Source organism: Lacerta agilis, chromosome 17 (assembly GCF_009819535.1).
Source record: "Lacerta agilis isolate rLacAgi1 chromosome 17, rLacAgi1.pri, whole genome shotgun sequence".
NCBI lineage: Eukaryota > Metazoa > Chordata > Lepidosauria > Squamata > Lacertidae > Lacerta > Lacerta agilis.
This window is the reverse complement of record NC_046328.1, coordinates 14,732,269-14,756,361: the sequence shown is the minus strand read 5'-3', so window position 1 is coordinate 14,756,361 and position 24,093 is coordinate 14,732,269. Positions and strand designations below refer to the sequence as shown.

The 24,093-nt window shown below is 43.7% G+C and overlaps 1 protein-coding gene across 4 annotated transcripts in view; it reads right to left on the bottom strand.

Annotated features, from left to right (window-relative positions):
• Positions 1–23,621, bottom strand: part of PISD (phosphatidylserine decarboxylase) — a 38,408-nt gene extending 14,787 nt beyond the window's left edge. Inside the window, exons 1-3 of one of the 4 annotated variants that reach the window (XM_033174426.1) lie at positions 23,511–23,621; positions 16,861–16,958; positions 11,929–12,104 (exon numbers count right to left, since the gene is read on the bottom strand). In XM_033174426.1, the coding sequence (XP_033030317.1) occupies positions 11,929–12,104; positions 16,861–16,958; positions 23,511–23,566 (330 nt within the window). In that variant the 5' untranslated portion in view covers positions 23,567–23,621. Of the gene's footprint in view, positions 1–4,259; positions 4,277–4,632; positions 4,651–11,928; positions 12,105–16,860; positions 16,959–23,510 lie in introns of those variants that run through there. The other 3 variants (XM_033174423.1, XM_033174424.1, XM_033174425.1) reach the window with 3 other exon arrangements.
• Positions 23,622–24,093: the final 472 nt, after the last annotated feature.

The following is a 24,093-nucleotide window of genomic DNA, read 5'->3' as shown; positions in this document are numbered from 1 at the left end:
TTTGTTGGCTGGGACAGATGGAAGTTTTAGCCCCAAACATCTAGAGGACTCCAGGCTCCTGGAAAGCATTACAGCCAAACATCCAACAGGAGGTTCCTTCACTTTGGCCTTAAAATGCAGAGGTCCTGCTCATTTCCATTTGGCTTATACAGGGGTATTTCCTGCTAAGTTGCACTCTAGGGGTCAGACCTACCTGTTTTCCAATCTGCTGCTACCCTTAGCAACACCCAAAACCTACCACTTAAGGCAACTATCTCTAGGAAGGCCTGCCTCTGTTTTGAAGCAAAGCAGAACTGGGGATTGCACTCAACTGCCTTGCTTCCTGAGAGGTCTTACTGAAGCAGGCATTTACTGCTGGGTTTCTCTTCTGAGCTCCACGTTGCTCTGCAGAATTGATCTGTCAATCTAGGGCAGTGTCTTAAATAAAATACTCTTTTTCATGATTATGGTATCCCTGCGTTTTCTAGCCAGTCACTCCTTCCACTGAATTTTTAACTTAACTCGAGTATGTATGTAGAAACAGGTTTATATTGGTCATGAGAACAGCCAAGGATGAGAAGCAAAGAATGCAGTTCAATGGCCTGGATCCAGAGTAAGTTAGCTGAACTTTGTTCCCATTGAAATCAATGAGACTAGGGATTATTATTATTTATAATAATTACATTCATCAGTCACTTTATACAAAAGAGAAGGTCTCAAAGCAGATTAACAATATATAATACAATACATAAAAGCTATTTAAAACAAATAAATGTAAAAACACCACAAAATACATACTGTAAAATGCTTTCCCAACACCTCATCAATAAGGCCAAGTCCTAGCCATCCAACTAAAATATGAGCAACACTGTAGGAGAAAACCTTCTAAAGTCCTGAGAACCATTAAGTCATCAAGCACCTTTACCCATTGGTTTGAATGGGGCCTAACTTGGTCTGGATGCATCCCAATGGACCTGTTTATGAAGAATGGTAGATGCAGATCACAAGTAAACAACCGTCGAAGGTCATGGCATCAGCTGAGCAGGAGCCAACAGTGAGCTCCCAGTAGGAGACTACCTGCCATTCCCAGGGGTCATTATCCCCCGCCCTATTTGATTTCTAAGGCCCTTGAAAAAAACATTTCATCCATGGGTGAGCAAATACTGGGCATCCTTGATTTGGAGGTGGAATGCTGAAATCACTGCCAAATGCTGCTTGAAGAGAAGAGACAGCCATGGCTTCAGAATGCAAGTGAAGAATATCATCTAAGCAGGGCTGGCCACCCATTCAAAGCCCTTACCTGCCCCCCACCCCTGGTCAAGCAAGTGCTGTCTGTTCATAACCCCTGCAGCTGCAGGGTCCATTTCTTCAGTAAAGAAAAACAGAAAAGCAAAAAAAATGGCTACCTGATTCACAAGAGAAAGAGAGAGACATGCAGGCTTCATAGAGTAGAAAGTTCCCCAGAGGAAGTGGCCAAGAGAGAAGGAAGTGCACAGTTCACCCCTTAAAGCTATGCTCAAAAAGAGAAACTCTCCCCTCTCAAGGCGAGAGCACCAGCTTGCAAATCCCTGAAGAAAAACCATCATTATGCCCTTAAGGCAAAGTTTTGTTTTGCACGGCTACATTTATTTTATTGCTTTTTTAAAGAATTAAATGTAGAGTCCATATTTTTGTTTTCTTATTAACACTGAAAATTCTTCTGACATTTTCAACTGGATGTTCCAGCTTCATCTTGATGCACCTCCTGGCCTTGCACTAATACCAAGTGGCTCTAAAAGGAGCTCTGGTCTCAAGTACTTCAGGAGCCAAAAAAAGCACAAAAGTCCTGCAGCCAGATTTTAAGCATCGCACTTGCAACATCAGGTTGTACCGTACTTTGTGAACTTTGCTGCCACCTGGGAAAAAGGATAGAGTTTGCCAAGTTACAGTCATACCTTGGAAGTCAAACGGAATCCATTCTGGAAGTCCGTTCGACTCCTGCAGCCAATCAGAAGCCGCAGAAGTCCCGTCGGACATTCGGGTTCCAAAAGAACGTTTGCAAACCAGAACAATCACTTTCGGGTTTGTGGCGTTTGGGAGCTAAAACACTCCAGTTCCAGGGCATTCGGGATCCAAGATACAACTGTACTTGTATCCACCTGACCCCCCAAAATTGCAGTCTAAGAGGGCAACAGAGAGAAACACCGCAACATTCCATCTCATCAGAACACTTTCTTGGGTCTGACTGTTTTAAATGGAGAATAGCTATGTCAGTATTGGGTCTTGGTGTCATGTTTTTCCAATCTTAGTTTCTGTGGAAATTTGTGAATTTAAAAAAAAAATCCTCATGAAAATTAATCAGTATTTTAGGGCAAATTTATCCTAATAAGCACCCTTTCAATTTTGACTAATATACATATTTTTGCAAAGCAATTTCCCCTAATATAATGTATTTTTGTATGCTGTTTTCACAAATACTGCATATGCATTTTCATGCACACTTTATGCATATATACAGTTGTACCTTGGTTGTTGAACAGAATCTGTTCCAGAAGTCCATTCAACTTCTGAAAATGTTCGACAACCAAGGCATGGCTTCCGATTGGCTGCAGGAGCTTCCTGCACTCAATCGGAAGCCGTGGAAGCCGCGTAGGACGTTCGGCTTCCAAAAAACATTCGCAAACCCGAACACTCACTTCCGTGTTCGTGGCATTTGGGAGCCAAAATGTTCGAGTTGCAAGGCATTCGAGATCCAAGGTACGACTGTATGCTTTAAAAAAAAAATTACTTGGCTGGGGAACTTCACTGCAATTCATTCAGGCTGGTGCAATTTTTAAAGGAAGGCCCTGTGTGTGTTTGCATATCATTTCAGAAAGTGTGAATCTGGTAAATTTGCCTTTAAATGTAAACTGAAGTGAATTTCTCCTTCACCCCTGGCTTTAAATTCACTCAAATATTCCAGTTCCACGACACTCACCACACCTCTGTAAACCCAAGAGAATGACCAACCTTTAGTCCACATACAAACAAAACTGTGGTAAAAGCTCCTGGCTAGAGTAGACAGTCTTATTTTTTCCTCACTTTTGATTAACACTTTAGTCATTAAAAATGATGTATATTTAGAAGGTGATATGCAGAATTATAACCAACTTAGATTCTGATTGCTCAAACAAGCAGATCTGGCAATCTTCAACTAAGACCTATTTATAAACAGCAGACTAATGAATGTGTTTCTTGGATGTAACACTTCAGGCTGCAGATGGAGACTCACGTGGCAGAATTCTCCTCTATTAATAACAATAATAACAACAACAATATCCTTGCACACAGAAAGCTTACATGTCAGAAAGAATTGACATGTTACTTTGCTGTGTACAGGGAACTACTGCAAAGAAAGCAGCATTCAGTTATCGAGACAGCACATGCTAAATCTGACCTAACAACGGAAACATAAATCATGAGTCTGACACAAATTGAAAGAAGTCACATGATTTTCCAGACAGCCTTCACCATGTAGCAGAGAATGGCAATGCAATTATGTATACATTCAATTGAAGGCAAACTTCTTGTTTTTATTAACTCTTTGTAAAAATTTGAGACTGTTTACAAGTGCTGAAAGAACTGTGTACTCTACCACTACTATAGGTCAGTGGCAGAACAGGTGCTTTGCACACAGGAAGTCCAAGGTTCAATCTCTCCAGCTATAGAAGGGTCAGGTTATGGGAAAGAATTATCTGTCTGCTGCTGGGGCTGCAGTCCAACAACATCTGAAAGGCACCAGGGTGGCAAAGGCTGCTTAAGAGGAATGCCACAGTCAGGGCAAATGAAATGCTACTTAAAGTTCTGCAATTATTCTGATGATGTTTTTATTTCTCAAATGGGAAGTACTTTTCCATGTATAAGACTAGGTTTTTTTCCTAAAAAATAATGTCCAAAATTTGAGGGTGTCTTATACACGGATAGATCTTCCCCCATTTTCTTAAATCGGAGTTCCCCCCAAAAGGGGGGCGTCTTATAGACGAAAAATACAGTTGTGAAAACCGTAGAAATAACATTAGGAAATAACTTTCACTGGCGTCATCAGCACCCCTTCACAAAGTCCTCACCCCATTTATTAAAATCACATTAAGCAGATGCAATTATAATAAACAGGGGCACTATCTATTAATATTATTATTGTAACAGCAGGAGAATGTGCATGTGTATTGTAGAAAGCAGTTTACATTATGTCAACTAAATATTTAACAAGCAGTTAAATTCTTAAGCATATTCACAGGAAGAAAAAGCTTTCCGCAACTCACATCTTTGCGTGCAAGACTGCCAGGAAGCTGATGTCCTGGTTCAAAAATAAAGCAACCTTGCCCAAATAGCTGTTGTTGGTAGAAACTCTTCCACACTAGATGTAAAGGCTCACTGCTGTAGACTTAGGACAGACAAAAAAAAAATTCTGAATAACAACCCCCACTTCTTTCTAAAAAACACACAAAAGGGCAAAAACCGCCCTGAGACCTCTGGGTATAGGGTGGTATATAATTTCAATTAATAATAATAATAATCACTACCACCACCATCATTATCTCATATTTAGACAGTGAGGAAGCTTGTAACAAGTAAGAGATAAATTATATACATCTCAACACGGAATCTGAAATTTTGCAATAACGGATAAAATACCCTTTACTCATCCTCTCATGGAGTGCAGGCTCAGAATACCGGCTCAGTATGGTACTTTCATTAAGAGATCAACAGAAAGTGGAAACTGCCTGTTTCAACTGAAGTTTCAGTTACTTGGACTTGCGGGATGAGAACTCTTAAGGTTGTTCCATCTCTGTCATAAAACACAGATACCCCCCAAAGGCCAGATATGCCTCATGCTTCTTTAAGAGGCGGCAGCAAGGCAGAAAGCCTAAGAGTGAGGAAGGAGGGGCAATAAATCTCATGATAACAAAGGCACTCTGACTCCCACCAGTTGCTCACAGGCTCTGCCCAGCCTGTACAGAGACCAGCAGGGGGATGGGAAGCTGCTGGTGAGTCATTAGGACTCTCACAAACCCAAAATATTTCAGGCTGAGGCTTGAAAAAGGAAGTTTGAAAAAGGAAGCCCTCTTGGTCTGAAAGAGCGACTTTGGGAAAAGCACTGAACCGGTTTATAGGAAGTCCAATGTACTTTCTACACACAGTGGATTAAAGAGCATCACACTTTTGTGTGGACTTTCTGAATAGTGCAATAATTTATCCTGAACTATTTTGGATGCTTTTCAAGGCTACAACCCCATCATAAAAGAAACCCCATTAAAGAGGGGAAACTCAAAACTACCTCATCTTTCTACCTCAGTACTGTAATTAAAATTTTATTCACATGAAAAGACTCTACAGAGGAGAAACAGTAGAAATCAAAAGGGTCTATAGACCATGTGAATATATTTAGCTACCCGATCTTCAGATGGCTCTCAAGCACCTTTGCAAGGGAAAAGGGTTGGGCGCTGTAGGCTGGGGTGGTGACCGCCTCCCTCAAATCCTGGCTCCGCTGTACTGTCACTGAAGACTGTTGTTACTGCAACTGCTCCAACTGCAGACTGTTGTTACTCCAGCTCCTTTTATAAACCACTGTGGGAAGGGAGGGGGAGGGCAAGCCCCTCCTTCTGTCCACTAAATCCCCTTTCTCACTGTTTCCAAGCTTAGTTGACTGGGGCACTTCTCCAGCTTCCAGACAAAAGGAACAATAACCACACTTCCCAGATCTTAACACACATTCCTCCACTTATCCCCACATACTTCCAGGAAACATATTTGAACCAGTAACTCACAAGTTTGCAGTCAGAATTATCAGCCAGCCACAACCATAAGCACTTGCTGATGCCAGGCACCAAATATACTCTTCCTCTCCTGATAAGCACAAACAGTCCTTCAGGGGTGGGCAGATTGTGCAAGCCTCTGCCCAGTAACCAGAAGAAGCCAGATGGTAGCATAGCAGCGACTGCACCTTTTCCAGGAAGGGGTTTCCACTGCATTTGTTTAGCAACTTTGTATTGTTCTGCCTGCTTCCTATTGTACTAGCAATCTGCTTTTTGGAAAACTGTATTTGAAAAAATGTTGGCATAGCTAAATGTTTTGTAGCATTCCCCAATAAATTTTCTTTGTAGAAATGTCTCTTTTCCATATGCTGCTCTTCGTAAGGATCACAGGAAGTTCTATTTACACAGAGACATATCATTGGGTCCCTCTACCTTAGTAGCTCTCCAGGGTTTCAGACAGGCTATTCCCAGCCCTACCTGGAAATGTTGCCATGGATTGTGCCTGATAACTTCTGCATGCAAAGCCAAGGCTCTGCCATAGACCTACAGCCTTTCTCCATCAAAGGAAGCTGCCTTTTACTGAGTCAGACCAGTTGGTCCATCTAGGTCAGTACTGTCTTCATGATTTGCAGGGAGAATCAGATGGTGAGAGATGATATAATGTCTTCTCCAGCCAGGTTTTGATTCAAGAAGTGATCTTGAGGGCACTCCCCCCACAACCACCAATTCTACCTTGTAGGTCCTCCACCCCCTGGAGGACTGAGGGTTGGGAATTCTGCCTGTAGTTATTCCACAGAAGCCATGTGTCACAGGGTTGGGAATATTATATGTTTGCCAATAAGGCACCAAGTGGTTCGACCCCTTGCTTGCTCCAAGACCCTTTGCTATGCCAAGTGATGTCATCAGCTGTACAGAGCAGTGTCTTTAGTGTATGAGCTTTTCTGAGGATTCTAGGTTCCTCTTCCCTCACAACTTTCTCAACAGAATGTAAAGCTTATTTATGCAGAGGGACATTAACTAGTGCTGGTTAACTACTTTATGTTTTATTTGAGCTTGTGATTTTATACTATTTTTTCTTTAGGTGAGCTGCCTTGGAAAAGCAGCATGCATTCTAAATACTGTACTGATGTACAAGTTTTGTTCATTCCAAAGTGGATTATAAAAGCAGTGAGTGTTTCTAGTCCTCAGTGTTGCAAGGTTCTGAAAATCACAGATACCAGCATGCATGTGGCAAAGGACTGGTACAATACATGCATGGGATCTGAACTGATTTGGTGTATGTGCTGTTGTTGCAAACATGTTTATGTGTGTGTAATTTGCTTTTATATATGCAACTGTTTCAAACTGTTGTATACGTGTAACTGTTTTATATATGTTCATATTATATACTAAATCACTTTGAGATGCCTCATGAGAAGTGATTCATAAATGAAAATAAAAGGATAATAACCACAACAATTCTTCCCAATAATTTTAGCACAGCTTAACTTCTGTATCTCTGAGGAGATGACCCTAGATTTTAAACCTTTGGGTTTCTTCTTCTCTCTCAACCTGCTTATTTGCTCAAAAATGACTTAGAATGTACAGAGTCAAAGACACATGGCTTCTGTGGAATAACTACAGGCAGAATTTAAAAGAAGTAATTTTTTTTTCATTTAACGCTATGTGGTTTCCTGAACAACCATTTCCTTATTTATACATTTATCTCTGGCTTTTCTCCCACTCAAAGTTGCTAACATCAAATAGCTGTTATTTTTCCACAGAAAAATGAAGCATTGGGGGGGAAATTGTTTTGGAACATTTTCTGTCTCACATCACTGCATCTAGCGATCTATCTATACTATTGTTTTACTGTACTTTTTATTCTTTTTAAATTATTTTTATGTACACCATCTGGAAATTTTGGGCTACGAGGCAACAAAACTAATAACATTTGTGATTGCATTTCCAAGTGTTCAAAACACACTTACAACAACCCTGTCCATTAAATTCACACTGCAGATGGAGGAGGCTGCTTGCTGAGGCTACTTTTCATGCATTTTAACTATACGTACTGGCAATGCAGCCAGACTGACCCACATTACAGTTCATTCTGTACCGGCAGCAAACTTAGGCTCAGGAAAGGAGTCCCCGCTTGGGGTTTTCCATTGATTATTTTCTGAGTCAGGATCTCCAGCAGCAGGAGATATCATATTGCAACAGAGTCCACAGATGCAATTTGTACCCTTTCAGCAGAGCGTGCCATGTCATCAGAGTGGATCACTCATCAATGCACGCCACTCCCCTCCGCCAGGAAAGCCTATGTCAGTGAAGCATCACTGGGGCTTCGTGTTTCTTAGGGCTGGTCAGGTGCCACAGTACGGCCCATCACACTAAGGTTCCCTCTCCAGAGCTAGGAACGGCTAAGCTGCATGAACAGGCCAGGTTACACGCCGCGTGCTCAGTGTCAGATGTCACTGTGAACTGGGGCTCCTCCAAAGTTCACAGAGTTCTCTTGGATCTTGGCAGCACCTTTTCTACCTGGGTTGTGGACAGCATTCCCATTATCTATTCTGAGCCCAATTGTGCAATAGTATTTGGTGTTTACATTTAAATGAAAATAAAATAGTGGGGAGCAGAGAAAACAACAAAAAGCTCAGCAAATTAACCCTCTCTCAGTAGCTGTATCTGAGCCTATGGTGATCAGTGCATGCATGCAGAGAATTTCACCCTATGCACACAGGAAAGACAAAGTTACAGGGGTTCACTTATACATGGAAGCTGGTCTGAGGCAAACTGAGATGTCTTTGCATTTGCCCATCTTTCGATTTTACTCATCATTATACCTTGCTGCTAAGGTTATCCCACTGCTGTTTTGTGCTGCTTTTATATGAATTTGTTGCTAACATTTCTAGTGTTTTTAATTGTTTGCCACTAAGTCAGTGGGATATACAGTGGTACCTTGGTTTACAAACTTAATCTGTTCCAGAACTCCGTCCTTCAAAGTGTTCTTAAACCAAGGTGTGCTTTCCCATAGCAGCAGGGGACTCAATTTACAAATAGAACACACTCAACAGGAAGTGGAACATGTTCTGCTTCCAAGGCAAAGTTCACAAACCAAAACATCTACTTCCGGGTTTGCAGCGTTCTTAATCCAAGTTGTTCATAAACTAAACTGTTCTTAAACCAAGGTACCACTGTAAATTCTCTTCATTAAATGAATGGTAAGAGAAGTTACTTTTGCTGTTGTTGCTCAATTTGCGTTCTACCTTTCCAAAAAATGGTACTCAAGGCAGCTAACAAACAACTGGAGGGGGCAGAATTTTTTTTATGCAGAATCCCCAGGTTTGCACCAAAAAGAAACAGCCATTCTGAAATGCAAAGGCACAAAGCAGCCCACTAGAATGGCCAAGAGTCTGTTCATTAACAAAAAAGCGGGGAGCTTTTTCACACACTAAAGGAAAATATAAAATGAACATGCTGCAGCTCAAGGCAAAAAGCTGCTCTCATCCGGCCAAGTGTACACAAGCACATTCTTTAGTCAAGGCTTTCTTGTGTAAATCGATGTGGCAAGATTGCTGAGCTCTTTGGAGGAAAGGCTTCTTCTCCCTAAAGACCTCTAACCCCTTTGGAGACAGCCCGTGAACACATTCAGGAAATGCTTTTTGGATTCTCAGCCTCCTGACCACATGATAACATGTCTACCCAATGCAACCTGAGCCATCTGCATTCATTTAATTAAATGGAAGTAAATCCCCCTCTCATATTCACAGTGCGATCCAACTTTGGAAAAGCTGGAAGCAGAGCTCTATGTCAAAGCAAGAATGGGGAACTAGTGGCCCTTCTCCAGGTGTTGCTGGACTCCGCAACTCCCAGTGGCCCCAGCAGCAACATTTGGAAGGGCATAGGCTGTACTCCATAACTATCTTTAAAGCAGGCTTCCTCAAACTTGGCCCTCCAGATGTTTTGAGAACACAATTCCCATCATCCCTGACCACTGGTCCTGCTAGCTAGGGATCATGGGAGTTGTAGGCCAAAAACATCTGGAGGGCCGAGTTTGAGGAAACCTGTTTTAAAGCAAGGTTGGTGCTTAACAACTTAATGCTGACACCTGCTGGGAATCAAATGGCCATCTGTCAGAGAATCTTAATTGTGTTTTCTACATTGCAGAGGTTTGGACCAGATGACCCTTGGAATCCCTTCCAACTCCACAAATTCTATGATTCTATGACATACTTTTCCATAAATTTATGTTGATTTCACAAAGCAGTTTTGATCCAGACCAGCAATGGAGGCTCCAACAACTGGATGAGCATGCCATGGCAGTCCTTGATTTCTTCCTGCTATGACCAATACTGCTTCTCTGTGAAATTTGCCTCTTTTATACACTCTCACTCTGTGCACCCTTGCCGCTTTGCAACAAGCTCAAGTGCAATTTAAAAAGTAACACCCTCCTACCAACACAGCCCGGTGTACTGGAGCCTGAATCAAGGAGTGAGCCCCTTTCTCCCCCCCAGCAATCCATTCCTGTCCTGGTGATGGCCAGCTACACAACTCATGAACCATACAGAAGTGGGAAAAGCTCAGTCATTTGTGACCAAGGATACAAAAAAACCTGCAATTGGGGGGGGGGGGGAGTCAGCAAAAATAGACTCCACTTTGAACAATCAAGCTTTTATATTTTTTTGAGCCTCCCATTGTTGTAACAAACCGTTTGCAGCAAGACAGCCCCCCCCCCCCGTTCTACTTTTCATTTGGCAAACCATTCAATTCAGGGGTGCAATTAGGGGCCAGCCAAACCGCAGACTTGTCAGTAAACACTGCATTCCAACATCTTAGCACTTGATTTGAGGCACTGAGGTGGGACACTTGATTTACAGGGCAGGAGGAAGCTATACAGAAATGTTAACATCAACAAAAGGAGCATTAACTATGACCTGTGTTCATCCCCCACCCGCCCCACAAGAGCGAGATAATGGGCAGATGCAAAAGTGTACAGGTTGGGTGCCAGCAGTTTGTAAAGCAAAAGGGGCATACCACATTTACACACTGTGGAGACCACTTGCAGAAACACAGAGAGAAATAGAAAACAGTCCCAGAAACATTCCTCAGCACCAACAGAACAAGCTGTTCTGCTCAAGGAGTCAATTACAGGACACAGAAGTCAGACCAGCAGGGACAAGAGGGTTGGCACAGCTCAGACCTTGTATTCAAAATCTGCAGAGACACCGGCTGAATACACACAGACACAGAGCAGCATCAGAACTAAAGACTATGCACTTGCACTCCTCCCTATCTAGTTCCTAATGGAATCAAGCCATCCAAAGTTCACCCATTTAATTGGCCACCCTAGAGCCCTGGTGAAGGAAAGCTCCATGTTGCAGGTACTACAACCACCAGTGACTGCATTACCACTCATCCAGGTAAGAGACCCACACAGAGAACCCCCTTTGCACTCATCAAAGACCCCTCTCCTTTTGTGGTCCAGAAAAGGCCCTGACTATAAGTGGCTCTCCAGGGTTTCGGACTGCTGTCTTTCTTGGCCCTACTCGGAGAAGCAGGGAATTGAACCTAGGACCTTCTGCATTCAGAGCTGGTGCTCTACCATGGAGCAATATGGCCCTCCCTCCTTATTACTATCACACAGGATTTTTTTTTAAAAGCCTGAACTCACCAGAACTCATTTCCACCACCTCTCAACTGGAAACCATTGCAATTTTAAGAGAACAAGGGAAGTGAGTGAGTTCCAGCACCTCTTTTTCTAGAAAAAATTCATTGCTATCATCACTATTACAACAGGCAACTAAACCAAAATGCCACTAGTCATGACGCCCCCAGGGAGCAAGATAAAAGGTGATAGGTGGGTCCAAAAAAAAAAAAAAGAAGAAGAAGAAAGAAAAGAAAAAGGCTGAATACTTATGAATGCATACTGGTGTTCTCCCCTTCCTCAAAGAAACTCAGAATGATGGTTACACCTCATAGCAGCCCTGGACTGGCACTCTATGACTTGTTCAAAGCCATTCAGCAAGCTGCAGAGCTGAGCAGGGAATTCAACTTGGGTTTCTCACACCCAAGACACAAAACTTTAGAGCCACTGCACCACACCATTCGTTTCATTTTACAGTACATTCAGCAAGTTCATGTTGTTTTTAACAAGGAATGGTGAGACGTTTAAGAACATGGCATAAAAACTTACCTCCCAATCACTTGCGATTTTGGGGGGTGGCTCTACACCCAACTTTCTGAGCTGATTCTCCTTATAATTCTCATATTGCTTGTACCCCGCATAACCTCCGCCTGTAGCCACCAAAAGGTGCAGTGGGCGTAACCGCAGTACACTCCTCACCGGTGCAGTGTAGAGTTTCCGCTGACCTGTAACAAAAGGAAATCGTACTTTAGGAAATCAGGCAGGCAGGTATTGACACTGCGGTGTAACAGAGGCAGAGGTTGTACAGTGAACCTGGCATCTCCAAGCCAGCCCAGAGAGAAACATCACCATTGTTACAAAGATTGGCTGGGGGTTCTTTCAAACCATCAATGGTCACTTCCTAGACATATCAATTCCCAACTCACAGCTTCAGTTCTCAGACATAGAGCACTATGGAAGAGAGCCCAAATTCAAGTAAAACAATTATTTTACTTTGACAATTTATATACTGATTCACTAAATCAACTCTAAGCAGTGTACATAATACAATGAAAATAAAAATCAGTTAAAATTATAAAATCAGAATTCAGTTAAAAAGCCTACTGGAAGTTCAACAGGGAGGGGGCATGTCTGACCTCAACTGGAAGGTAGTTCCATAAAATTGGGCCCACAATATTGAAAGCACTGTAACTCCTCCAAAGAACTCAGTGACTGGGCAGAGATATAAGGGACCAAGTGATCCCTGGGGCATCCTGGACCTGAGCTGTTAACTTAAGAATGATAAAATGAGAAACAGAGAAACCAAAATGGGCATTCATTCATCCCTTCTGGGGATGTTGCACTGCCTGTGAAAACTATCTTGGAAGCTGGAGATTTTCAACGGAGGGCTACTGCCACGTTCATCTTTTTGCTTACCGTATATACGTGAGTATAAGCCGACGCAAATATAAGCCGAGGCACCTAATTTGACCACAAAAAACTGGGAAAACTTATTGACTTAAGTATAAGCCGAGGGTGGGAAATGCAGCAGCTACTGGTAAATTTCAAAAATAAAAATAAATACCAATAAAAGGCTTGGAAAGAAAGGGTCTCTTACAGGGAGGGCTCAGGGGGTAAGGGGGCATATTGTGGGTACATTTCAGGGGGCAAGGGGAATATTCTGGAATGGATTAAGGGGGAAGGGGGCAGATTCTGGGAAGGTTTCAGGGTGGGTGGGGCATATTTAGGGAGGGCATGAGAGGCAAGGGGGCATATTCTGGGAAAGTTTCAGGGTGGGCAGTTTCTAGAGTGGGCAGAGCTGGGATGGGCAGGGGTTAAGAGGGAAGGCTTGGAAAGAAAGGGTCTCTTTACAGGGAGGGCTCAGGGGGAGGGGGCATATTCAGGGAGGAATTAAGGGGGGAGATTCTGGAATGGATTAAAGGGGAAGGGGGCAGATTCTGGGAAGGTTTCAGGGTGGGTGGGGCATATTTATGGAGGGCATGAGAGGCAAGGGGGCATATTCTGGGAAAGTTTCAGGGTGGGTAGTTTCTAGGGTGGGCAGAGCTGGGATGGGGGAAGGGGTTAAGAGGGAAGGCTTGGAAAGAAAGGGTCTCTTTACAGGGAGGGCTCAGGGGGAGGGGGCATATTCAGGGAGGAATTAAGGGAGCAGATTCTTGTAAGGTTTCAGGGGTTGATAGTTTCAGGGTGGGCAGTTTCTATGGTGGACTGAGCTGGGATGGGATGGGGGCAAAAGCAACAGGCTCTCTGGGGCTGAGCCGGCTCGCACGCCTGCTCGTCCTCCTCCTGCTCCCGCTGCCCCTGTCGCTACCTCTGTTCCCCTTGGGGAGAAGGGACGGGAGGAGGAGGAGGAGGTGATCCTCGATCCTCGCACAGAGCAGTGACTGCTCTGTGCAAGGCATCGGAGAGGAAAAACATCGAGGAGCACTTTCTCCCCACTTTTCCCTCCCCGATGCCTTCCGCAGAGCAGGCACAGGATCATAGAGTCTCAGCGCAGTTTCTACAGTGGGCAGAGCTGGGATGGGCAGGGGTAGAGCAGGCACAGGATCATAGAGTCTCAGCGCAGTTTCTACAGTGGGCAGAGCTGGGATGGGCAGGGGTAGAGCAGGCACAGGATCATAGAGTCTCAGCGCAGTTTCTACAGTGGGCAGAGCTGGGATGGGCAGGGGTAGAGCAGGCACAGGATCATAGAGTCTCAGCGCAGTTTCTACAGTGGGCAGAGCTGAGATGGGCAGGGGTAGAGCAGGCACAGGATCATAGAGTCTCAGCGCAGTTTCTACAGTGGGCAGAGCTGGGATGGGCAGGGGTAGAGCAGGCACAGGATCATAGAGTCTCAGCGCAGTTTCTACAGTGGGCAGAGCTGGGATGGGCAGGGGTTAAGAGGGAAGGCTTGGAAAGAAAGGTCTCTTTACAGGGAGGGCTCAGGGGGAGGGGGCATATTCAGGGAGGAATTAAGGGGGGAAGTTTCTGGGAAGGTTTCAGGGGTGGGTAGTTTCAGGGTGGGCAGTTTCTATGGCGGACTGAGCTGGGATGGGGGCAAAAGCAACAGGCTCTCTGGGGCTGAGCCGGCTCGCGCGCCTGCTCAATACTTGTCCTCCTCCTGCTCCCGCTGCCCCGTCGCTACCTCTGTTCCCCTTCGGGGAGAAGGGACGGGAGGAGGAGGAGGAGGAGGCGATCCTCGCGCAGAGCAGGCACAGGAGGAGGGATCAGAGAGCAGGCACAGTTGGGGGATCGGCAGGGCAGGGGAGACAAGCAGCAAGAAAGGATCCCTTTCTTGCCGCTTGTCCCTTTGCAGCCGCCCGCATCACTTGAGTATAAGCCGAGGGCGGCTTTTTCAGCCCAAAAAATGGGCTGAAAAAGTCGGCTTATACTCACGTATATACGGTAATAACAGCTGGCAAAATATGATGGGGAAATGACTACCAAATGTGCTCCTGACCTTTGTACCTCTTACATTCTGGCATCAAAATATTTCAAATGTTTTTCCCTTTGTTACCATTTCTGAAATGTTATTAAAGTGCATGATTGTGTTTCTTTGGTAATTGGCATAATGGGAAGTGGCTGTTTCCCAACATTACAGCAGTCTGGAAGCTGCAAATTCAAAGAGACCGCAAACAGCTACAGACAAAAAGAAGCCAGGACTGACAACAACCCAAATCTGTGAAAGGCAGAATACACATAAAGCCAGGGCTCTGCTGCACACAGCAGGCACTTCTTGCACTCTATGGTCCTGCACAGAGACACCTGGTGCTTCCACTCAGTTAACAGTGCAAATTGGAGAGCCAAAAGATAAAAGAAAACAAGGAAGGGGGGAAGAAACCTCATATCATTCTAATCCTTTTCTATCTCTATGCAAGCATTGATATTACAGTATTAATCTGTGTTTCTTATCATAGCACAAGAAGCATCTTACACTTCCCTACTGCCACCTGCTGGACAGGAGCATGTACTAGAATGAAGTCTTCTGGGAATCATTTGTGGGAGCAAAAGAACCTTGAGCTAGGATGCAAACTGGCACACATTTGCATACAGGCACATGCTTTTTACTGACGAGGTTTCTTCACCATAAGGTCCTATGGCTGGTTAAAACAATGTAAAAATAGTTTCAGCAGTGAGCCTGCTGTGAAAGCACTGCATTTTAAACACATGGACCAGATTCAGTGGAAAGGAAACATGTTTTTCCAACTTGCAGTAACAATTGCATTTGCACAAAACTGATTGGCTAGCGCTTATGTAAATCAGCAAGCCACCAACCTTCCCTTCTTGCCACTGAGAACAAGATAACCATGACTATGTTATTCTGAGCTTTCTTCCTTCTTTTGGGACCCCTGAGACTGACACAAATAGAGAGAATATGCCACATTAGTTGCATCGGTTTCTTCTGGATTAGAATGTATTAATCAAAGAATGTATACTGTACATTTTTCTGTGGGTGGGGGATTAATAGTTTTTGCTATTGTAATTAAGTTATGTACTATGTATTTTCATTTTGTATTTTAATGCTGTAAACCAGCCTGTGATCTTTGGATGAAGAGTCGCATATAAAATTAACTAGTTAATTAATTACAGTAGTTAATTAAATTTCTGAAAATGGTTTCAAGTGTTCAGGAAGCCAAGGCTTTTGCACTTCTTTCAGCTATATTACTTTGTTTACACACCTCCTATATAAATCTGCCTGGACATTATTCAGATCTTCTTTAGTGGCCTGGCTCTGGGTGTCCCCACTAGGAAACGGGGCCTTCTCTGTGGTGGTTCATGGTCTGTGCAACTCCTTTCCCAAATCCATTTGATTAAAACTGGCAAATCTGCCCATCTTGCTTGTGACAGGACACCTCTGTGCTCAAGGCAGAACAAAACCACCCTATTCTGGATGGTCTCCCAATTCTATAGAGCAGATTTTCAGGGGTCACTGGAGTCTGCAGGCCAGGGGCAGGGGTAGAAAGTAAAAAGGCACCAATTGGCCACAACCAAACAAAATTAATTTCAAAGATTAAAACGCAATTAACAGTTCTAGCCTACATCACCACCAGAATACTCACACTGTGTATACATGATGAGTACCTTCACATGTTTGATTCAGCAAGAACTACAAGACCAACAGATTTAATTTTCATCTAATAGTCGCAGCCCTAAAATTTCCCAAGGATGGGTATCAGAAATTTAACATCAAAGAGCAGTTGCAATACATGACATGTCACAATCATCATCACATGCAGTTTACAAATTCTTTATTATGTAGTGTCACAGACTCAAACAAAGCAAAATTGCATAAGTATCAAATATCACAAAACAGGGTTATGTCCTGTTCCATGTATTGAAACCAGCCTTCCATACCCTCCCTAACCCTCTCTTGCAAAAAGCTTCTCTCTTCCACTTCCTGAACAAACCAACTACCTTTAATACTGTGCTTCCAAACCATAATTTGTAATCATAGTTTGAAATGGTAAGAGAAATAATAAGATGAAAAAATATGAGGATTCTTACCAGTAAGGAGGAATGGGGAAAGTGGTTGCTTCCAAAGTACCAACATCTTCTTCATAGACTGATTATCATGTCTTACAATGCTGCTGTGGAAAAGGGTACTGGTGGTGATGGGTATAAAAACAGGAAAATACAAATAATTATGCATGCATATCTATATAAAAAATCTACATTAAATACACATATTCATAAACCGAGCTACAAATCATTATCTTCCTCTGGATTACTGTGTAATATTTACCTACTCCTGCTCTACCTTACCTACTCCAGAAGATGGGAGAGTAATAATTCTTTTTAGAATTAAAATAAATAAATCACATAATGTGTATTTTAGAGAGCTCATTTCATCTTTCTTGGCTGGCAGGTTCAGGGCTGCACTGCATTATTTTTAGCCCACTTCTTCCTGTTTCTGCAGGCTTTCCAAAATCTGCTTTTGCTGAGGACAAATTTAGCAGTAAAGAAATACAGGACGCAGCACCTGAAGCCCTGACCTTTACAACCTCTTCTATCTTGAGGCCAGCAGCAGAGTTCATGGGCATTTTAAACCCATCAACCTTGATGTGTATGGGAAATCTAGAGTAGTGAGGAGGAAAGTACATTACTGTGGTCAAGTGAACATCCTCTTGTTAACCCTGAGAGGTTCTGCAGTGTAATCACATCAGAGAACATGAGACCTTACAAGCTGGAAACTATCACACTAAAGCAAATTCAAGCCAATGGCCTAAGCCTACTCCTTATTAAAGTATATGAATTAAGATTTGCTCCCTATGGAATTTAATTTCAAGTTTTCTATGTCACACAACACTGGATAAGAGTCGTTGAGAATCAAGCCTTGTCATTACAGACTTGCTCCAGGTACAGTTCCTTGGTTGTGACAGGTAGGTGAAACTCAGGAACTGTTTTTTGTTTTTTTTTTATGATGAATAGCAAAATGTTTCTCATCATACCAGATGAGGGAATGCATGGGGGAGAGGAGAAGAGGTACACCATTGAAATCCTCCACTACCACATTGCTATGGATGAGAAGGAACACTGGAGGAGCACTGTTGGATCAGACGAAAAGTCCATCTAGTAGTCCAGCATCCTGTTTTCACAATGATCAACCAGATGCACCAATAAAAAGCCCACAAGCAGAACTCAGGGGCTAAAGCACTCTTCCCACTTGGAATTCCCAGAAACTGGGATACAGAGACGTATTGCTTCTGACACTGGATATAGTATATATCCGTCAATAGACAAATGTGTGAAAAATAAGGCTAATTTCCACTGAAAGCCATCCAATGTGGTGGCCATCTTGTGGCAGCAAATTCCAGTTAATGATGCACTGTGTGAAGAAATGCATCTCTGCAGAGACATGTGGCAATCTGCAAATGTACACAAATGTGTGCAGTGATTTACTATTCACTATACAGTATGTATGTATAAGGCTGGACTGGATGAATCCCAAACCGGAATTAAGATTGCCGGAAGAAATATCAACTACCTCAGATATGCTGATGACACAACCTTGATGGCAGAAAAGTGAGGAGGAATTAAAGAACCTTTTAATGAGGGTGAAAGAGGAGCACACAAAATATGGTCTGAAGCTCATCAAAAAAACTAAGATCATGGCCACTGGTCCCATCACCTCCTGGCAAATAGAAGGGGAAGAAATGGAGGCAGTGAGAGATTTTACTTTCTTGGGCTCCATGATCACTGCAGGTGGTGACAGCAGTCACAAAATTAAAAGACGCCTGCTTCTTGGGAGGAAAGCAATGACAAACCTAGACAGCATCTTAAAAAGCAGAGACATCACCTTGCCGACAAAGGTCCATATAGTTAAAGCTATGGTTTTCCCAGTAGTAATGTATGGAAGTGAGAGCTGGACTATAAAGAAGACTGATCGCCGAAGAATTCATGCTTTTGAATTATGGTGCTAGAGGAGACTCCTGAGAGTCCCATGGACTGCAAAAAGATCAAACTTATCCATCCTTAAAAGAAATCAGCCCTGAGTGGTCACTGGAAGGACAGATCCTGAAGTTGAGGCTCCAGTACTTTGGCCACCTCATGAGAAGAGAAGACTCCCTGGAAAAGACCCTGATGTTGGGAAAGATGGAGGGCACAAGGAGAAGGGGACGACAGAGGATGAGATGGTTGGACAGTGTTCTCAAAGCGACTAGACTGAGTTTGGCCAAACTGCGGGAGGCAGTGAAAGATAGGCGTGCCTGGTGTGCTCTGGTCCATGGGGTCACGAAGAGTTGGACACGACTGAACGACTGAACAACAACAACATACAGTATGTGTGATTAGGGTGGGGAAGATGCCCTCAGTGACCCATTAAGATAGGGCTAAACCAAACCCTTCCTATTTGTGACACACACACACCCTGCCAGAGTTTGAGGCATATCCCAGATTGCTTACTTTGGCTCACAAAAATTTAATGGGGGTCACTGGGTACTAAGTCTTTGGTTCTACTTCATGGTCACATTTTAGAATCCTGATATTTGTTCATCTGCACTGAAAACTATGCCACTAATACAATTACAAATTGTGAATGCCCAAGACCACTCAGTAAAGTCCAAAGCTGAACCATGATATGAGCCCAGATCTCTTAGCACCAAGCACAGCTCTCTACACTGACTGATTAAAACTGTTTCTCATCTTGTTGTTGCTGGCATCCATCCATCTGTCTCAGGAGACAATGGAGGAGTGTGCCTTTTGGGGGTAAAGTCAAACTGCTGGAAGTCCACATACACAAGGTTTAGGGAAGTTTTTAATGCTTGATGATGTATTGTTTTTAATACTCGGTTGAAAGCCGCCCAGAGTGGCTGGGGAAACCCAGCCAGATGGGCGGGGTATAAATAAATAATAATAATAATATTATTATTATTATTATTATTATTATTATTATTATTATTATTATTATTATTTATATAAGGCAAAAGCTTCCATCATGAGTTCAATGGATTTCAACAGCTGCATATATTTCAGCTGTTAATGAGAGGTGTCTCTGAAGCACTACTGAAAAGCTCTGAATAGGAGCTCTTCCTCTTCCCAATAGCTAGTTGGGCCTGCATATAAAACCTCCACAGAGGGAGATCAGAATGTTCCAGACTTGCTGGTGTTGGCTGCCTTCACCTGCCAAGGAGCCAGTTCATATTGCAGGTCCTTAGTGCCAAATGAAGCGCAATGACTTAGCTGTGCATTTAGTTATAATTTATACCCCACCTTTCTACTGACACTGTACTCAAGACAGCCCAGAGTTTATAGAATAAACTGGTGACAAGGGCCAGGGCCCCTTGGGTGTTAACACCTTCCTCCTCACCCTCACCTGCACCTGTGGTGCTCTGCCTAGAGAGGCTTGCCTAGTGTGTCACATTACTCTTTTGGCACCAGGCAAAGACTGCCCTGTTCTCCTAGACCCTTTAATGTATTTTATCTTTTAAGCTCTTTGAGGGTTTTCAGTATATTTCCCCCCTTTTCCTTTTTGTTTTTCTTTGTCCTAAAAGATAGTGGAATAAGTAATGTGCACTGAATTTTTTGTCATATGAGCTTTATTCTATTTTTTATATTTTGTTGGAAGCCAGAGTGGCAGGGTATAAATAATAAAAATTATTATTATTCTGAAAAATATAATATAGATGATAATATATCATTATTGCTATTATTTTAATATTTAATATCATTTATTTAGCATTCTTAACTTTTGTATGCAAGTTGAATTAAAATGATATGCAAATAGGACAGTCATTTGATTTAGGCTGAAATGGATTTTATGGCTGTAATTATTAATGCACTAATGCTCCCCGCCGCCGCCGCCGCCGCTGCACCTTCTGAAACCATGGTTTGAACATGGCTTGTTTTAAACTAACCATAACTTATGTTAATCACAGTTTGCCTGTTCTGACAAAATTACAAACTGTGGAGAACCAAAAGCAAAAAGCTTCCAAACTCCTCCTTCCAGCTGTGCAGAAAGAGAGCATCAGGCTCATCAATGCAGGGCTAAACCATGGTTTAGCATTGTGTTAATCCTGCTTTAGGTACAAGCATGGCACAGTTGGCTTTCTCTCATGTGCACATGTTGCTCAAGATCCTCTTTCTTGTAAGTTCTACCTGAAGGTTGAAATGAAGAGGGAGTAACTAATTCAGTATCCTGAGGAAGTTCATGGAGGTTGGAGAGGAGACAGAGAACCCAGTCACCTCTGCTCCCAGTTTCCTGAGATTTTATGGAGATGGAAAGATGAGCAAAGAATATCTATCCCCTCAGTGCTCCCAATGACCTACAGCTAGGATGACAGGGAAACATTCAAGAGCCCAAACATATATATTCCCTGTTAATTGATTGTGTGTATATATGGTAGCAATGGTAAGGTTATTTAGAGTTCAATCTCCGCACTATAAATGGAAATGATGCACTCCAGCTATTCTCTTCTGTCCTCCATGACTCGAATGAGGGAGCACATGCAAGGCAATGAGAACTACAACTCTGTTCGCCAGCTTAAAGGAGTTTGTGAAGAACACCAGAAAGGCCATCCTTTCCCTTTTTGTTCATATTTTGTGTGTGTTTGCCAAAAAAATAAAGCCCACTGAGTTGAACATGGCTTACTATCAAGAATAGGAGCCTAGGATTGCCACCAAAATTTCATTCTTATTACAGTGTAATTCTAACCATGTTAAATCCAATATCCCCATTTAATTTAGTGGGACTTAGTTCTGAGTTAACACTCTTATGAACACACCTGGAGGCTGAAGTCCTATATCCACTTCAGAATAAGTCCCATTCAACTCAGTGGAGCTGCCCTCAAAGTGAAATATACATAGGGATGGGATCAGCATGTTAAGGATTGCAGTGGTAAATTACAGAGTTTAAGGGCTTTTAAAAATCAGTTTGCACTGGCATAACATGCAAAGCCCAGAGCTAAAACAGGATGGGTAAAAATTCTTGATGCGAGTCAAACAGGTACAGTTGGTTAGGAATACAAAACAGGTCCTTACAAAAGCTGCTCAAGAGCATCTGTTTCTCCTGATGCAACATTTTTAAATGGTTACCCAATGCAAACTCAGTGCCAGGTGATTTTGACACAGGGAGTTATTGAGTTCTAGTTTTATTTCCTACTAGAAGAAAAGTTTTGTGTTGCATTATTTTATCATATCTGTCATTGTTTTTTAATTCCCACATTTTGTTTTTAACACTATTTTATTTTTTGCTTCTCTGAGCCACCCAGAGAGACCATGTGGATGGGTGGCTAAATAAAGTCAATAATGATAATAATGTGGAGGGGCCATTTCCCCCAAATCCTCCAGAGTGAGCTAGGGTCCAACAGGCACACACTGCAAGGGGGGCAGAGCACTTGGCTAGGGCTTCCTTTGCACCAGGGCTCAGTACCAGCCTGTGGCACAGTGTGTTTTAACACCAGAGGTCAACCTTAGAAGGGGAACACAAGGTCCCTGTAACAAAGCCTTGAATATCTAAGTGGAGCAGCTCTCCCTTGCCTCCATTTTCCTCTGTTCCCTGCTTCCCATATCCCTCTGTTTTCTACTAGTACATTGTAAGCGCTTCAGGGCAGAGACACCCCCCTCCCCTTCTCTCACATTTTGGGAAAGCACCATGGATGGCACTAGAAACAAATAAGAGAAGACAAGGACTACAGCAGCAATACAGGCAGTTAAGACTAGAGCAAGCCTCTGAGCACAAGCAGAGTGCATTTCCCTCACCACAGGAGAAAGCAAATGCCAAACTTTAAACTTTGGGCACTTTCATAAGGCTTTGCTGTTGCTGTTCACAATCCTTTTCCCGAAGTGTGATCTCCCACCTTCACACAGCAGGGTACCACAGATCAACTTAGAATTAAAATTTTATAGTGAGGCTGTGCACACACTATACATTTAAAAGCACCTTTTAAGCTCATCCCAGGCCCTCGCACGACGCAAGAAACCTGGGACCTGGTCGTTTACCCCTCACAGAACTCCAATTCCCAGCACGCTTATCAACCTACAGTTCCCAGGATTTGGGGAGTATATACATGTATTGGGGGGGTTGTGGTTTTTTTTTTACCATCAGGCCGTATATCAGTTAATTAATAAGAATAAGCAAGTGGTGTGTACCCGGCCTGAGGAGTGTTATCTAGCCTTTAATCATACTCAAAAGTCCATGCCTATGAATTTCAGCGGCTCTACTACTCCGAGTAGGGCGCAACGCTGAATATCGTTAATGGCACATTGGTTTGTTTCACGTTTAGACTTGTTTTAAATTTTAAATTGTTTTAATTCTCCCCCGAGATCCGCTGGGTCATAAATTTGACGGCGACAAGTGCCTGCACACGGCTTTGCCATCCTTGTGCACACAAATTCCCCTGGAGGGAGACATAAAAAGGCAACTGCAAGTTCCACTCGGAGAAGACCCCGCTAAAATGGGATGCCCCCATTAACTCCAGTACGAGTAGGACTGAGGTGAGGGGCCGAGGACCCCCCCTCAGGGGTCCTCCGAGGAGGGCCACTCGACACCTGCACGGCCAGGCGCGGAGAACGCACTGCGCCCCCTGCGCCTCACGCCCCGCCATGTCTGCCTGTCTCCCCCCACCTCCCTCACCCTCGAGGGCCAGCCCCTTCCTCCGAAACCATCCCGCCTCCCTCCCTCACGCCTCGCCGCCGCCGCTAGGACTGCCGCGCCGTACCTGCCGCTCGCCCTGGCGCACGCCACCCTCAGAGCCCCTGCCGCCGACGCCGCCATCTTGGCCCTGCTGCTGCGCTTTCGTTCGGTGGAGGGAGAAGTGAACCCGCCGCGCGGCTGCTCTCTGCTCGTTTGCCGCGCCGCCGGGGCTGAGGGAGGGAGGGAGGGAGCGACTGGGCGGGCGCAGCTGGAAAGCACGAGCGAGCGAGGCGGGCCTCGGGCCTGAGGAGGAGGAGGAGCCGCCGGTTCTCTGAAGCGCTGGGTTAGGTCGCCGTGCTTCCGCCGCCTCGCCTCAGCGGGGCTTGAGGGAAGCCTGGGAGCCCCTTGCGTTTTCTATCTCACGCAGGAACAAGCATAATAATAATAATGCCGCAAAACGCCTCCAAGACGACTCACGTACACATTTGCAAACAGTCATCAATAAATCAATGCCGGATAGTTTTTCAAGTTCTGGAGCGACTGGCATCAGGCAGCTGTTAACTGATGCGTTTGCTTTGTTGGAAAGTTATATTCGGTTTATTCGTCTTCATTCTGCATAAGTTACGGGGAACTACTGTGTGGAAGGATAATTCGTAATATAAATAAAT